This window comes from Parambassis ranga, chromosome 1, assembly GCF_900634625.1.
Source record: "Parambassis ranga chromosome 1, fParRan2.1, whole genome shotgun sequence".
NCBI lineage: Eukaryota > Metazoa > Chordata > Actinopteri > Ambassidae > Parambassis > Parambassis ranga.
Genome location: NC_041022.1, coordinates 22,827,054 through 22,844,784, shown reverse-complemented (window position 1 = coordinate 22,844,784; position 17,731 = coordinate 22,827,054). Strand labels below are relative to the sequence as shown.

Below are 17,731 nucleotides of genomic sequence, written 5' to 3'. Positions count from 1 at the left end.
AAAAAAATGTTGAACTGTTTCTTTAAACAGAGAGTGTTGCACACAGCCAGAAATATGTGGGCATCAGAACATTTCTAACATATGTCTGTCATGTATCCTAAACCATACTGTGAATATTAATTTGCTGCTAACAGCCTCCACCACACTGGCTATGTTGGGTCATGTGACCCCCAGATTTTCCACCACTGATCATCAAATCAGATCGTTACTGAAACAGGAAGTATTCTTCAAATACTGCTGCAAATTCAGCCCGTCCACATACATCTGGCCATACAAAGCTATGCAAATTAGTAATGAAATACTTTGTTGGTGAAAAGAACCAACTATTTCTACCCTACAGACTGCAATATGTAAATGAGCTGTGATCAGGCAAGTTATCAAACCTCTGCAGTTTCCTCCTGTGTACTAAACAACAACATCTTTGGTGTCACCCCTCTGCTCCCTGTGCACATCATTCCCTTAGACTCTATCAAACAAGTGATCACATGTGAGTAAAGTATAAAAATGTTTTGTTCTACAAATTGTTTACATTCACAGTCATTCCTTTATATACCAGCATCAGCAAGAGACAGCTCTACAGGTGGAGGTGAGAAGCTACGCTTTAATGCATATTGCCCAAGCTGCAGCATCCATTTTTTCAATAAAATGAGTGAGTTTGCATGTCAAAGCCAAGGAGGGACAGAGAGAGAGAGGAGAGCAATGTTTAATGTATATTGCCAAAGCTGCCCCCTCCATCTGTTTCTGGGGTGAAATGGTGCCTCCCGCCATGTGCAGCACATTCTTGGTAATGGATCCACTGTGCGGCCTCCTGCTGTGCGAGCGTGAGGAGTGTTTCAGATAAAACTCTGATAGCTGTAGTTCAGCAACCACATCGTCTTTACAAACAGCTTAAAGAACCATCAGGTGATGGAGTGTTCAGGTCTGTTTTACACACACTCTCTGCTAGGTTTTCACCAGCGGCTGCTCTGAAATGTCCTCTGGTGTCTTTTCTCCCTCGCGAGATTTTTTCCTCTTCTTGTGGCCTGAGGTAAAAAGAATGTTAGCAGTCACGGTGAGGTTCACAGGGGCTATAATCAGCACAGTACATGTCCACTTAGATATCAAAGTTTAGTGCCTTACCTTTAGTTTAAGTCAGACAATGTTTGAGATGTTTTCTAAGGTTTTTAATATTTGTTTTATGCATCTGTGCTCCACCGATCTTATCAACACAAGTGTTAAATGTAAAATGATCTTGCCTGAAAAGCAAGAATAATATTACATCTTGCTCATCCTCAAGACTTGAGTGACATTTTGGCACCTGTATATAACGAATGTATGTATGAAAAGCGAGTCTTCTCAGAGTGTCGTCTGTCTCTCATGTTTCTATGCCAAACATTCATCCAGCCTGTTTTACACTTAGCCTGTTTATTGCCTGTGCAATGTGGAGATAGAGGTCTTTAAAAAAGTGATGATAACATTATGACTAACAGTATTTTAGTCATATCATCATCATATCATCATCAGATATCGGGGCGATATGGTAAAGCAAACAGCAGATACATTCTATTACTATGCACTGCCTTGCTTGGTTAGCATTAGCTCTGCTCTCAGGTTACTGAAGTGAACGGCTGAGTGGAGTGTTATTGTGTTCATGGTCAAAAAAACTGGCTGTCTCTTTCAGTGGTTTCTCTGGGCCAGCTTTAAAACCACTGAATTTCAGGATCTGTCTGACATTCATTTCCTCATTTATTCAGTCAGTATCAGCGCATATCAATGACTTCATTAGTCTGACTGAGTGACTTGTTACACAAGCATATGAGCTCTTTTGATTGATCTGTGATCAAAGTGATTTTAAGATTCTAAAAAGTGACTATTTTGCTACATGTTAAAATGTACACATATTAAAATACACATTTTAATCATTTTGTGCAGCACTTTAATAAACAACACTTTGAGGAAATGATGTGTTTCCAACCCTAGTAAGTGTAACGTGCTGCTGCTGTATCCAAGCTTGTTTTTGTACCTCTTAGTTCCCACACACATGGAGCCATCTTAATTATGGGACATGTTAAAACATACTTATTACACTAAAAACACTCTATGAACTGCAGCTGTTTGTGTGTGTACATCTGCATACTTTGGAATTTAAGCTCCAAGTAACAGAGTCATCAGCTGTAATGTATGCAGAGTGGTCCTTAAGAAACTACATAGGAATACAAAGTAGGGAACCTTGAGCCACTAATGTATGTATGAGTAGGGGGCTGTGTGAGTGTGTGTGTTTGTGTGTGTATGTTTGCATGTGAATCAAATCTAAGGAGGCAGAGAGAGAGAGAAGCATAGAAGTAGGTGAATAGGGTGTGTGTGAGTTTGCCTCTGAGTGTATACGAGAGTGTGTGTGTGAGGCTTACTGAGTTTGAGCAACAGTTTTTTGCCCAGTGTGTCCTCTGAACCACTCAACGACAGGCTGCTGATGAAAGGGGATGTGTCCGTTTCTATGGGAACAGGGGCCATGTCTGAAAAAGAGAGAGGGAGACGCTGTCTGTGATGAAGTTTATCCAGTTTTTGAGTTTTTTTTCTATTTAATAATTAAAACCTTCTGTGACTGTCAGCAAAGTTCATGAGCAAGGTGCAATTACAGATGCCTAAAAAAAACCTACTATATCATGGATGAGAGAATACACCGTTGCTCTAATTTGCATGCATGTGACTCGTTTGCGACCCTTTTCAAGGTCCTTAGGATTTCAAAAGTGTGGTGCATTTACATCTTGTTGGAGCATTTGTAACAAAAAAGCTTCAAATTCACAGTTTACAGTATATGAATGTTTTTATCTAACTTTATAGCCAATCACATTTTAAGACAGAGACAGGATTTTAAAAAAGTGGTGCACAACAAACCAGCATGTGTGTCAATCTCCGATCTGTCCTCTCTGATGTAGGGGATCTCATCCATCCTGAGAAAGACTGAATCACTGGGACTCTTCTGACCGTCAGATTTACTACCTGCAGCAGAAACACGTACTCTACTTTAAAATGAAAAACACATGAGGCTGGTCCATTTGACATGAGGAGTGATTGTTGCTTAATAGAAAAAAACACTTTCAGCTTTGAGAGAGGAGTGTATGCTGGTCTATTTAGGTTTTTGTGATAGTAAATGAAATGCTCATGCTTTGTCTCTCTAGTGCTTATTGCACTTATAAAGACAAATGGCTGAGGCTCTGAGTGGCTGTCATTTCTCTGATTAAAAGAAAACAAACAAAAACACAACATAAAAAGCACATCTCTTTGCTGCCAGGCGAGGTTATTGAACCCTATTTATCCTGAATATTATGCCCTAAATGGAGTCAGAAAAACTCATTTCAATGCGCAGCTTTGTTTATCTGCCTCTGACGGCTCCAATAATCTTATCAGCAGCAGTCTGAACTAAAGAACTGCTTCATTGTCAGCTCTTTCCTTGTGTCTCTGCGTGGAGGAAACTTACGGACGATGCGGTTCTTTTCGTTCAGCAGTGACGTGCTGTGTGGAACGCTGGACTGCTGTCCTCTGGTTCTGGCTGAGCTGGGCCGGCTGGGTTCCCTGGGTGGTGGCATAAGGGTGGCGGTGGCGTGATCTGGGGGCATCAGTGTTGAACTGTGGCCTGTGGATGGAGGCTCTGGAGTTGGGGTGTGGCCTTCTGTCAGACGGGTGTCAGCGTCAGGCGTCTGTGGAGAGCTGTCCATTCGGGTGGCTGTTACCGCATTCTGGTAGTGACTCCGGGTAATCTGACTCAGAGTAGCAGAGAATTCTGGGTATTATTAAAGGAGCACTGAGAAACATTTGGTGTCATCAAGTGATGAGGTTGCAGATTGCAGTTTATTGTGGTCGAGACAGTTTAGGAAGTCTCAGTTAACTCTATACTCTCTATACCCTGCTATACTTTCATCTAACGTGCCACCAGCAGATTATAATGACTATCTCTCTATTACAGGTGGCTCATCAATGTGCCTTGCAGGCAGTAAGTCTTGGGAGAGGGTCTAAGAAGAAGCCCTAAAAGAGGGACAGCTTTGTTGCATTGTGATGCAGTCTGCCTTCCAAAGATGCAGCCCTGATCTGAGACATAGCTTTTACATATTTGGACCCTAAAATGAACCTCTAATAAAATGGACCAAGCCCAAGCATGCTCCAGTCAAACTGTTCCAACTGTGATGGACTGCTTGTAGGTGTTTACAGGGTACGTTGTGAGTTGCAGGTGTTACCTTGATGATCTGAAGGTGTGTGAGCTGTCTGACAGAGTAGTCTGGCAGGTAGACGTTCCCCCCTCCGTTCAGCTGACTCATGCTTCCTCCATACAGCATGGACTCGGAGCGGTCCAAACCACTGCTGCGAGAGGGGGATCTGTGGACTGCAGAGGAGCTCACAGTCACAACGACAAGAACCGGTGCCATCAACAGAATTCTGATTGAGTTCATGGTTGTCAAAGCTTTCATTCATTCACCTCGCCTCAGTGAACGAGGCATTCAAGTGTCTGGCAAGGATTTAAAGGAACCCATATATTCTTAGTAAGTTCAGAGCAATTTAAATGCAGGTGACACATTTGCAAATGGCTATTTTTTTAAACTGTCTTTCAAAATCGAAAAAACAACTTACTATCTTTTTGTCGTGATATTATTATATTTTCAGTGGGGTGAAGGCAAAGTGACGTAGATTAATGCCTGTTCACAGCACAGTGATTATTGTTTGTCATGCTGTGGGCTGTGTGTGGGCTGATCTATTGCCGAACAGTAGGAGGAACCTTAGGGGGGACCTAATGTTCGGCCCTCTGACAATAGATCAGCCCACACTCAAGTAGGAAGAACAAGTAGGAGGAGCTGTCACACTTCATGAGACAGACGAGAAGATGTTTGATGGCTGAGAAACTGTAGTCAGAGCTAGCAGCTAACAACTGTGACCCTATCTCGGTTGGCATAAAAATCTTAGTGAGTGAAGGTCCTCATAGGAAACATAAAAGGGGTTTATGTGTGTGTGCATTTGTACCTGTTGGCATGATGGCAGGTACTCCAAAGTAGGAAAAAGCTCCATTCTCAAACTTCAGTGCCTCCTTACCAAACTCCACCTCCACCCGACCCTGAAAACACACAGCACAGCAGCAGAGAGACACTGTGTGAGCTGGAACCATATGTTTTTTTCTAAATGCTGTTGACTTCACAGCTGTGTACCTGCAGCACCAGGATGAAGTAGTCCACTGGTTTGTTGCGCAGGAACAGGAAGTGCTGCTGTGCTCGCTTGTTCTTCTCATCAAACTTGAGCTCCTGAACCACACTGGGGTGTTTGATCAGCCTCAGCAAGATCTTCTCTGAGATGTGAGCAGGTTTGAAGGGCTCCACCTCTGATGGAGGGAAGAGAAGGAGAAAAATATGTAGCTAAATTTTAAGTTTGTGTGAAAAGTGACAAACTTAAAATGTTCACAGATGCTTCGAGCTGATTGGCTGCTACCTGTGGAGAGGAAGCGGTGTGTTGCCAGGAGAAGCTGAGGAGAAATCTTCACTTTCATCTCATTCTCTGACAGTTTGAAGATGGAGAAGTCCTGCTGCTTCCGCTCATGGTGAGAAACGCGGCGCTTTGTCCGATTATCAGCTGACACAAAATGAGTGTGATCAAATCACACAGCTCCCACTGAACCTTTTTCACCATGCCTCTGTGTGTGTGTGTGTTTGCATACATACTGTAGAGGTCTGTCTCATCCAGGATCTCTGACTTGATGATCTCTTCTATGACATCCTCCAGGGTGACAATGCCCATTACCTCATAGAAAGGATCACCCTCGCCCTCATTGTTCACACGCTGCACGATGGCGAGGTGGGACTTCCCTGGAAGAAAGAACAATGCCTTTAGTTAATTTGGGAACTGGCACACTTGAGTGCTGCAGGATATTATGTATGGTAAATATGCACCAAACGTCCTGTCTAAAATGATATGATCTTGAGTAATTATATAGTATTATGGCACATCATGTAATACGGTGCTGAGTACCATCCATCCATCATCTGAACCCGCTCCATCCTGCAGTGCAGCAGACATACACAGACAAACAACCATTCACACTCACACCCTCACCTATGAACAATTTAGAGTCACCAATTAACCTAACAAGCACGTCTTTAGAATGTGGGAGGAAGCCGGAGTACCCGGAGAAAACCCACGCAGGCACAGGGAGAACCTGCAAACTCCACACAGAAAGGCCCCACACAGAATCGAACCAGAATGATTGAATGTTTTCATGACTGATTTTACTGCAAAACAATATATATGTTAAATAAAAATGTTTGATTTTTAGATCAAATTTGAGTTACACTGCTTCCCCTGGCATGCATGCATGAGTCATCCTGTGTGGGAGTGGACCTCCCACACAGGATGTTCTGTAAGTAGAGCAGCAACAGGAGCTGAAAGGAGTGGGTCTTACAGCCGGAGGGGATTTAATATAAAAGACTCTCTGGATGCAGAACCACAATCCGTCAGTTAAATATGTCACATCCAGAGACTGCTGTGGTTCTACCTCCAGGATGATGAGTGTGTGCAAGTGGAGCTGAAATGTTGGGCTGTTTCCAGATATAAATGGAATGATTATTAATTCAAGTACTGAAACTTGTTCAGAAAAAGATCAAAATGGTAATAAAGGGCAAAATTAGAGTTGCGTGTCTTTATGTCTCCCACCTACACCTCTAAGAAGCAGCTGTTGTAATTTGCATTTAAGAAATGCACAGAAAATAAAAAGCATTCTATTCTATTCTATTCTATTCTATTCTATTCTATTCACGTCTGTGTATGCTCTGACATATAGAGTCATGCACACCCATACATACCAACACTGACACTGACAGAAAACAGTCCTTGTTTGTGGCTTCTCCTCAGCAGGCTGGCAAAATATCAACTTCCTCAGTTAGACTGTCTCTGCTTCTACACCTTCTGCCTGCCAAATACTAATACAAGCACACACACATAGACTCACACAAGCACACAATTTTGGCAGTGTTGCATGGAGCTAAATAGGTCAGGCGTACATAGAGATTACAGAGAGAGGCTCGTGCTTAACTCTTTCTTCTTTCTGCTGTATTAAAAACTGTGTGTCATAACAACAACTTGTGCTCTTGGTCCAGTGCCTCACACACTCACTTGTTTCTCTGGTGTTTTTTATTTTTAATTTCCCAGGCAAGACTGTCTAAAGTCAAGTCTATTTCTTTTAATACCTAAAACAAAGAATGAAATTTGTGCTGCACAGATTTGTGTTGCAACAAATGATGGACACAACCTTTATATATTAGTCCCAATAAGAAATAGATGTTGTTACACTCAGTGATTAAAGCCTCTGCTTGAATAACTGTAAATCCTAAAATGTGCTGACCATCAAATGTGTCTCTGAGGAGTCGTACAGCCAGAGCTAACACTGCTGGTACACTGCTGACATCAGCACTGCAGAAAAGCACAGAGCCTGACAGACACAGCAACCAGAAAATAAAAATTGTCCTCATAATTACAGCTATTAATCACATTCTGTGTTTGTAAAGCTTCCATTCTAAGAACAATCACTAACACACACAATTACAGCAGACGTCTGATTGTTATTGCAGAGTGATGTGTAATTAATAATGTAAAGGATTAATGAGGGTTTCAGTCCATATACATGTCCCAATAGTCATATCTATGAAACATAGTTACATCACAAAAACACCAGAGACGTCTGCTGCTGATTCATGTTAACAGCCTCGCCTGCTACTTTATGCAGCACGCAGGACAAACATGGGGAGATAATTATAATTCCAACATGAGTATTAATTGTATAAGATAAACACTCCATCCATATCTGATTAATGCCATTAGGTCAACTTCAACATTGGGCTTGTTCCTAGAAATTAGTGTGTTTAAATGATCTGTAATGCCACAAGCTGTGAGTGCGCACCCACCTGTCACTCAGCAGCGACACTTGTAATTATTTGTCATTTCTAATCTTAACATAATTAAAACGAGTTATAACACCACCCATCACACTGCTGTCACAAAAAGGGAACTTGTTAACTGAGACCAAAACAGTTTTTGTACCAGACTGCTGTGAAGTTGGACATTTTAACATGGGATGGGTCTATGGGGTTGATCCACTTCTGAAGCCAGCCCCTAGAGACCACAAGGGAAACTGCACTTCCACATGGACTTCTTTTCTCAGTCCCAGGGGTTACCAGTTGACCCTCTAAACCTACACATGTCTTGGTAGCCTGCGACAAACTATGTAGTTTTGGGAGTCAGAGGAAATCAAAGTATTCAGTTGTTTTTGTTTAGGGACACATTGGACATTTCTTCTTAACCCTCGGGCGTCATTGGGGACTTTTTTGTCCATTTGGGTAATTTTTGCCTCTTTACCTGGCCACCATTTTATCTGTGTTGGTGCATATGGCACAATTTTTTGTAACAAAGACTCTCTCTAGACACATTTTAGAATTCCAATTTAAATTTTTCAAATACATCACCAGAACATGGTGAAACAAATTTACTACCCTTTTGTGTCATTAGGGGACAAAAAAGTCCACTTCCAAAAAACTGCTATAAAAAATTAACAGATTAATATTTTTTCTTACTTTTTTCTGCATAAATATGTTAAACAACTTCAGCCCTGCTCAAAACTACCAAACATTAAATCATTTTGAGGAATTTAACCCTTTAAATGCCAGTTTGATTACTTGATGTTACAGTAATTTTTTATGAAGAAAACACAAAAAATGAGTTATTTTCCACAAAACAAAAGTTAGGTGGCTGAGGCATTATTTTTATATCTGTCATGGATAGGTCAAAGATTAGCCAAAATATTGAGTTTGATGCATTATTAGTTTTTGTGTAGCAGCAGTTTTAAAATTTACTACCCTTTTGTGTCATTAGGGGACAAAAAAGTCCACTTCCAAAAAACTGCTATAAAAAATTAACAGATTAATATTTTTTCTTACTTTTTTTCTGCATAAATATGTTAAACAACTTCAGCCCTGCTCAAAACTACCAAACATTAAATCATTTTGAGGAATTTAACCCTTTAAATGCCAGTTTGATTACTTGATGTCACAGTAATTTTTTTATGAAGAAAACACAAAAAATGAGTTATTTTCCACAAAACAAAAGTTAGGTGGCTGAGGCATTATTTTTATATCTGTCATGGATAGGTCAAAGATTAGCCAAAATATTGAGTTTGATGCATTATTAGTTTTTGTGTAGCAGCAGTTTAAAATGGTATTTTCCACTTAGGGCCCATTAACTCCTATTATAATACTACATTTTTTAATATCATAACTATAACAACATATAACCATGCAATTCTTGATGTAAGGGTTTCATTTTTGAAAAAAATAGTTCAATTTGACATTTTCTACTGTTCACCACTAAAATCAGCCATTAACCCATTATATTCCTATGCATAAAATCCTTGTGTTTTGCGGATGTGTTTTGGATTGTGTTCAGTAGGCTGTTTTAAGTGTGTGTGCATGTGTTTGTACACGTGTGTATGTGTCCATGTGTGTGCATACGTGTGTGTGTGTGTGTGTGTGTATGTGTGTGTGTGTGTGTAGACATACAAACACTCTTTCAAGTAAACAAAAACATGCCCCCTTCAATGTGTCAAGGTGAAGAAAACATAATTTTGTTTCTGTGACAACCAAGGAGCAAGATGAAGATGGTGTTTCTATGTGGAAGAGGCTCAGGATGAAATGATGCTGCCTGTAACTGCTAGAGAGATTCAGGGAAGTGAAACATCCAGAAAAAGAGGAGTCTGGACGCCAGGACTGCAGCCAGGTGCTGCTGGCTAACTGCTGTTTGTGTTTTCTCCACATTGACCTCCTTGAAGTGCAGTAGGAAGAGGTGGGGGGGCATGTTTTTGTGTACTTCAAAGAGTGCGTTTGTGGCTGTTTGTGACAGTGTACTGCAGAAACTTCATCAGACATTACAAGCTTTACAAGGTCAACATACATACTACAAAAACACATGAAATGGCAAACACACACACATGCACACACACACACATGCACATGCATGCACACATGCACGCACACACACTTAAAACAGCCTACTAAGCGCAATAACACAACCACAAAAAATGATGAAATCACAAGGATTTCATGCATAGCAATATAATGGGTTCATGGCTGATTTTAGTGCTGAACAGTAGAAAATGTCAAATTTAACTATTTTTTTCAAAAATGAAAGGGGGCATGTTTTTGTTTACTTGAAAGAGTGTCTGTGGATGGTATATACTGAAGTAACTTCATCAGACATTACATACATAAGTTTTAACACCAACAATGACTACTGCAAAGACACATGAAACAGCACACAGATGCATGCATACACACACACACACACACACACCACACACACACACGTATGCACACACATGGACACATACACACATGTACAAACACATGCACACACATGTACAAACACATGCACACACACTTAAAACAGCCTACTGAACACAATCCAAAACACATCCGCAAAACACAAGGATTTTATGCATAGGAATATAATGGGTTAATGGCTGATTTTAGTGGTGAACAGTAGAAAATGTCAAATTGAACTATTTTTTTCAAAAATGAAACCCTTACATCAAGAAATGCATGGTTATATGTTGTTATAGTTATGATATTAAAAAATGTAGTATTATAATAGGAGTTAATGGGCCCTAAGTGGAAAATACCATTTTAAAACTGCTGCTACACAAAAACTAATAATGCATCAAACTCAATATTTTGGCTAATCTTTGACCTATCCATGACAGATATAAAAATAATGCCTCAGCCACCTAACTTTTGTTTTGTGGAAAATAACTCATTTTTTGTGTTTTCTTCATAAAAAAATTACTGTGACATCAAGTAATCAAACTGGCATTTAAAGGGTTAAATTCCTCAAAATGATTTAATGTTTGGTAGTTTTGAGCAGGGCTGAAGTTGCTTACCATATTTATGCAGAAAAAAGTAAGAAAAAATATTAATATGTTAATTTTTTATAGCAGTTTTTTGGAAGTGGACTTTTTTGTCCCCTAATGACACAAAAGGGTAGTAAATTTTAAAACTGCTGCTACACAAAAACTAATAATGCATTAAACTCAATATTTTGGCTAATCTTTGACCTATCCATGACAGATATAAAAATAATGCCTCAGCCACCTAACTTTTGTTTTGTGGAAAATAACTCATTTTTGTGTTTTCTTCATAAAAAAATTACTGTGACATCAAGTAATCAAACTGGCATTTAAAGGGTTAAATTCCTCAAAATGATTTAATGTTTGGTAGTTTTGAGCAGGGCTGAAGTTGTTTAACATATTTATGCAGAAAAAAAGTAAGAAAAAATATTAATCTGTTAATTTTTTATAGCAGTTTTCTGGAAGGGGACTTTTTTGTCCCCTAATGACACAAAAGGGTAGTAAATTAAAGTGACGCCTGAGGGTTAAGGTTGCAAAGAATCTCCTCAATCATGTTCCAATTTACATCCAGCAAGAGAGCTTTTTGAGTCATGTCAAGTTTTTTTTATTTAAAAATTGAGGTCAGCAGCTTGAAAAAACTTTCGTAGTGATTGCTTCGTACTTCTTCAAAGCCTTGCCTCCATGGACCAGCTGTTTCACACAGTGACCAGGCTTGACTGAGTCACTTCATGTTAGAGTGAATGTCTAAATCACTGGACATTCCCAACTAAAAAAACACACACTGCACCACACTTTTTCACACACTGACTGAGTCAGTTCTTCATCTTTAAACTGCTGCAGAGCTTTACATTACACTGACAGTTACTTGTTTTAAATTCAGTTTGAAAATGCCACACAGAAGAAGAGCTGGAATGTGTGTGACATGCAATGGATGAACAGATGGTAAGGAGACAGAGTGGCAAAACAGCCTCTGAATATTTGATACTCTGCCTGCTGGGATACTGCACAAAGACAAGGACTTTAAGAGGAACATTTTAATAATCTGGATATTCTTTTAGGATGTACGAGCAACTGTAATCACACTACTGTTCTTCTGTTTGGTTAAAGACGAGCTCCTTCCTGTGGTTGAGCCTCCTGGCAGGCTAAACAGGTTTGGATTGATTGTAATGTTCAGCTTCCCAGCTGTCTGCACCACACTACCCCTGGCACTGAAAAGGTTCCCAGTAGCAGCATGCTGAACTGCTGCCGTTGTTCACAGCGGGGAAGGTGTTACTTGGACAATTTCATTTGTGCCAGACACACTGCTTAGCATTCATGGCCAAAGCATCCCTCTGCAGTCTCACCAGAGCAGCCGGCTCTCTGCTACAGCTCTGCAGTGACACATCGGAGTTTTAACTTCTCAGTTTGTCTCAGCTTTGTGCTGTATCCTTTAGTTAATGTGTTCTCTCAGATTTGGATTTAGATCCAGTTCTTGGGTCTAGGTTATGCTTTGTTTCATCTGTGGCCTATTTATAGTCTTTGACACGCAGTCTCATCCCAAGTCGTCAAACTGTGATGCCCTAGCGTCAATATGGTATGCCACGCTAACCTTTTTCATCCATTCATTTCATCCATCATAACAGGGCGGCTGTGGCTCAGGTGGTAAGACAGCTCGCTAACTGCAGGGTTGTTGGTTGGGGGTGAGATCATGACCTTTGAATTCCTGTTGAAACCACAGGAAGAGGAACAGAGGCTAGGGTTTAATTTGAGAGGATGATACAACTCCAGTCCATCCATCCACCTTATCTTGCTTTAGGGGATCCTGGAGCCTCCTTTCCCATCTGTGTGTGGGGAAGAGCCTGGACAGGTCAGCAGTCTATCACAGGACACTAAAAATGTATGTATTGTAATTTGAGCAGAGGTGGAATTGTTTCTTGTGAGGGGGCACGAATATGGAAGGAGGCCAATGGTTGTTTCATTGTTACAATCAAGACTTTTAAAACATCTAATTTATTTGTATAAAAAAGAAACATTTGATAACAACACCTTAGCACACACCTTGTCTGCATTTTTTTTCAAATGTGATAGAGAAGCCAAACAAAGAGTTGTCCTGAACTGGACTTTGTAAATACATAGAGGTGTTTATTGTTTTGTGTCTGATTAGGATGGATCATCAGATTATTTTCAGTTTATCACTAGCTCAGACCTGCACCATGAAGGTAGTGATAAAATACAGTTTGAAATATTCTGTAGCACAGCTGTTTTTTTTCTGAAGGTCTGTGTGTCAGCATCAAGCTGCTGCAGGAGTCTCATTGAAGTGAACGAGGAGGGCTGCGTTTTTCTGCCGCAGTGCCTGGAAGTGTTTGTACAGAGAGGGGGAGGCACAGGAAGAGAAGGAGCAAGAGGAAAGGACTTTGGTTATAATCCTGTGATTGGGCAGATTATCTCATCCAGATCCCTTCAGTTTATTTATGTTCCTCCTGCAGTGCCAACATAGCGAAGTGAAATTTGTAACTTGCCTTTAAAAAACCTGTGGTCATTTGATTTACTACTACTTCCACAGCAAAGTTGATCTTTACAAAACTGCATTCTATTTGTGACAGTCACTCTTTTATTACAAAGTAATCAAAATATAAATAAATGTGCTGTCCTGTACACAGAGGCAGGCTTGGTCAAGGTGTCCTCCTGTCTTTACCTTCTCTTCCTGTCCTCTCCACAACAACACTAACTGCTGACTGTGCAGCTCCTCTGAATATGCAGGAAGGCAGTGATAAGCAGCCTGGCCTGTGATTGGCCAATTCCCACCCCACCCATGTCAAACTCTACAATAAAGCCAGCTGACTTGCATGCAGGGGGAAGTCTGGTGCTCTGCAGCAGCACTGTTTGCAGGGTTTGAATCTTTTATTGGAGCCTGTAGAGACTGCAGAGCTTTTCTCTGCTACACTTTGAAAAGAGGCCATGATGGATCACATGACTTAGCTCTGAGGAACACGGAGGAGCCCCTGGAGCAGGAAGACTTTTAAGTACAGTCACTCAGACAAGCTCTGGGACTCAAAGAGCACACCTTAAAGTTTGACTTTAAAGGGTTTACATGCTTGTGGAGTTAATCGATTACTTGTAATGTAGAGATAAGGAAATGGATAGTAGTTTTCTTTGGTAGAAAACAGGGTGATAAACAGAATTACTGTCTGCTTAGAACTTTAGTAGCTTTTAATTATAGAAACAAGTAACTTAAATAACAATCACTTGTTCAGTTCTGAACACATTTAAAAGCTGAGAGGCCCCATCCTTCTACATGTGCTGGCTATGATGGATGGAGATATCAGCTTGTCCATCAACAGCAATGACAGACATTGCCATGGTAACAAGCATCATCATTAAATACCACTTTCACTTCTGCATGTCACCACTGACACCAGCTGACTCTCATGAAGCATTGCTGTGGATGTGAGACAAAGTGTTGTTGTCACAATCATCATGAGCAGAAAGGAGGCTCAGGTCGAAGTTTTGTGTCAGTAAAATTCGGTTTATTATAATTATTTAGCCTTGTCTGTTTACATTTATAAGTTTGATGAGTGTGGTTTTTCTTCACACAAACTCCTGAGACTCAACCTGCCCTCTGCTGAATCCTCCCCCTCACCCCTGCTCACCTTTCTTGAACTCCTCCAGCATGGCATCCAGCTTGGTGTCGTTGAAGACGCAGTGCAGCGGGTGTTTGTAGAACTGGGTGATGGTCTTCAGTGGCGTGCAGTCGTCCGGATCCACGAACGCCAGGTCTTTTACGAACAGGATGTCCACGATGTTTGACCTCTCGTTTTCAAACACGGGTATCCTCGTGTATCCGCTTTGCATAATTTCAGACATGGTGTTAAAGTCCAGCACCACGTCCGAGGCCAGCATAAAGCAATCGGTCAGCGGGGTCAGGACGTCCTCCACGGTTTTGGTGCGTAGCTCCAGCGCTCCCTGGATGATGTTGAGCTCCTCTTTGACCAGGTCGTGGTACGGGTCGGTGACGCGCAGCATCTCCAGGAGTTTCTCTCGTGTGTAAAAGTTAGAGATCTCCTGGTTGAGGATGAGGTCCAGCAGCTTGCTGATGGGGTAGGAGATGGGAAAGGAGAGCACCATAAGAAGTCGGGTCACCCAGATGGTTTTAGAAGCGATGGCCAAACCGTGGCGCGAAGCCACCGAGTGCGGCAGGATCTCCCCAATGAAGAAGATGCCGAATGCGCAGATGACCGTGGAGAGCCAGGTCATGCCCAGGATCTGGCACATCCACACAGCGAGCGAAGCGTTGATGATCGCATTCCCCAGCAGCAAAGTGCACAGGACGTAGTTACCGTGACGACGCACAGACTCGATTTTCCGCGCATAGTTCTGCTCCGTGTCGGTACCGCTGTTCTGGAGGACCTGCAGCTCCACCGGGTCCAGTGCCAACAGGCTCAAGTTTAGCCCGCTAAACAGTGCTGACAGCCCGAGCAGGAGGACTGACACTAAAACCTGGAGCCAGAGCTCCGGCACAGCCGAGCGCTCAGTCACGGCCACCCAGAAATCCCGTGTCCGGTAGTGTTCCCATTTGGATCCGTCGAAGGCGCACATTGAGTAGTATTTGATCTTCTCCCCCCGCCGCAGGTCTTTGGCCAGCAGTTCGACGAGCACCGAGTTCTGGCTGGAAGCAGACTTGAAAGAACCTAAAACCTCGATATCGGACGTCCTGGCGTTCTTGTCCATGCACATATTCCGTTTCGGGTGAACTTGTCCTTCTCGCCCCGGAGTTGGCTCCTCGATGAAGGCGATCCAGGGTGCGGCATTGTTGGCGCGAGTGCGGTTGAGCCTCTGCGGAGAGGTGGAGTAGTAAACCCGCAGCATGAAGCGAGTTCCCTCGGTGGCTTTCAGCACCCCGTCCTCCACGGACAGCTCCGCCCCGGTCTCCTCCGGTCGAAAGCCGAGCAAGCCGAGTGCAGGGTCGGGAAGCAGCGAACAGGTGCAGAGGGAGAGCAGCAGCAGGCGGGCCGGAGAGAGCGGAGCCCCGCGGGGGCGCATGGCTCCGGTTCGGCACCGCGCGGCTGCATCCTCCGCAGCCATGATGCGGTGTGAGACGCTCCCTCAGTCCAGGGATCCCTGGTCACGTGGTGCTGCGTGGTTCCGGTCCATGAGGGAGAAGGAGGGCCCATCAGCTTTGTGATAATGATGTACTCCTGCAGCCTACCGAAAGAGAGGTGCGCCCTCCACCGAGCCGTGACGTAACTTTCTAACAATAGCCTCGAGCTCACTAGATGGAGATCAGACATCCATCCTGCTGTAGATACAGTAGACTCCTGGGAGTTTATATCTACACACACTCAAAGCGACAGCAACTTGTCTTGTATTTTGAGCAGTGGTGTTTTTATGTTACAGTAAAAGCAAATGTATGGCTGTTATTGTTCATAAGAGTTTATTAAATATCTCTGAGAGTGCAATTTATCCTAAGACTTCATGCATCTTCTGGGTTACCAGGTCATTTATTCTGTGTACTCACCCAGCCTGCTTCTTGCTCTTTTAATCACATTTTGAAAGAACACCTATCCAGCCCCTAAATGTGCTTTTTGTTAACATCTGACTTAATGGATGTCTTTTAGTGTAATAACATCCAGGTGTCATTGTGTAAACAGGAACCAGAAGACTGACCTCAGACTGGAGTGAAAGAAACATTTAGACTCTGTTTGAAAAATGAATACAAGTAGGCCTAGGCCTACAATGTAGCACATAAATGTGGTGCATACACATGTTATTGGTGAACATGGCAGGACTCTTGTTGCCTCGTCTGCAAATATGTGTTCCATTATGTGCTTCCATTCAATCACAGGAGCAGCAGTGCTGTAGGGCATTAGGTCAGGCCAGCAGTGCATGCTCCAGTTTATCCAGAGGTGATTAATCAGCTGAGATTAAATTAGGTCTGGCTGACTGAGGGCACTTCAAATCTATACTAATGAAACTGACAGCAGAAAACTTGAACTTCATGCAATGAAACCTTTCTTCCACATGATGGCAGAAGTGTAAAAGCTACAAGAAGCTGTGAGGAACCATCCTAAACACATTGGACATCAGACAAGTTTGTTTAGCTCAGAACTGAATCAGGTCATCTTTAGTAATACACCCATCACCAGGGAAGATGCTTCTGTATTGAATCATCCTTCATCCATTTCAGTTTTACTATAACCACAAGTTAAACAATAATATTTCACTACACATTTTAGATCATTGGTTTGATTCTGTGTGGACTTTGCACGTTCTCCCTGTGCGTGTGTGGGTTTTCTCCGGGTACTTCATAGACGTTCTTGTTATTGGTCACTTTAAATTGCCCGTAGGTGTGTTTGTCTGTCTGCCCTGTGATGGACTTCTGACCTGTCCAGGGTGTAGCCCCGCCTCTCACCTATAGATAGCTGGGGTAGGCTCCAGCTGCATGTCCAGACAATGTATATCAGCATTTCTCTTTTTGAATATTGTTAACCCTTTAATCACCAATTTTATAAGGGGTGGTGCTGAAAATTGGAAAAAAAAAACACACAAAATGTCTCATTTTTAATAGAAAAGGTGAATGTGGACTGGATTCTTTTTAACCTTTATTACAGTCTTGGTCATGTCAAACATCAGTAAAAAATTTGACTTTATTGCATTATTAGTTTTTGCACAGCACTGGATTTTCACTTTTTCTCCCTAATGTGTTGTTCGGGACAAAAACGTCCCCTAACTTTAACGGTTCTAAAAATATATCAGATAAATATTTTTTTGAAATGTTTTTGCATAGACCTTTTAATTAACTTCAGTTCTAATCAACAGTAGTGAAAAAATCATTTCCCCCCAGGATTATTA

The 17,731-nt window shown here is 41.9% G+C and overlaps 1 protein-coding gene across 1 annotated transcript; it reads right to left on the bottom strand.

The window, feature by feature from the left end:
* Nucleotides 1-752: 752 nt before the first annotated feature.
* LOC114438859 (metal transporter CNNM1-like) lies at nt 753-15,964 on the bottom strand. The gene is made up of 10 exons (XM_028410477.1): nt 14,533-15,964; nt 5,679-5,822; nt 5,449-5,589; nt 5,172-5,341; nt 4,990-5,080; nt 4,212-4,357; nt 3,458-3,737; nt 2,875-2,979; nt 2,388-2,492; nt 753-1,022 (listed from the first exon to the last, which is right to left on the bottom strand). The coding sequence occupies exons 1-10, from the start codon at nt 15,962-15,964 to the stop codon at nt 943-945; spliced, it is 2,694 nt and encodes an 897-aa protein (XP_028266278.1). The 3' UTR covers nt 753-942.
* Nucleotides 15,965-17,731: the final 1,767 nt, after the last annotated feature.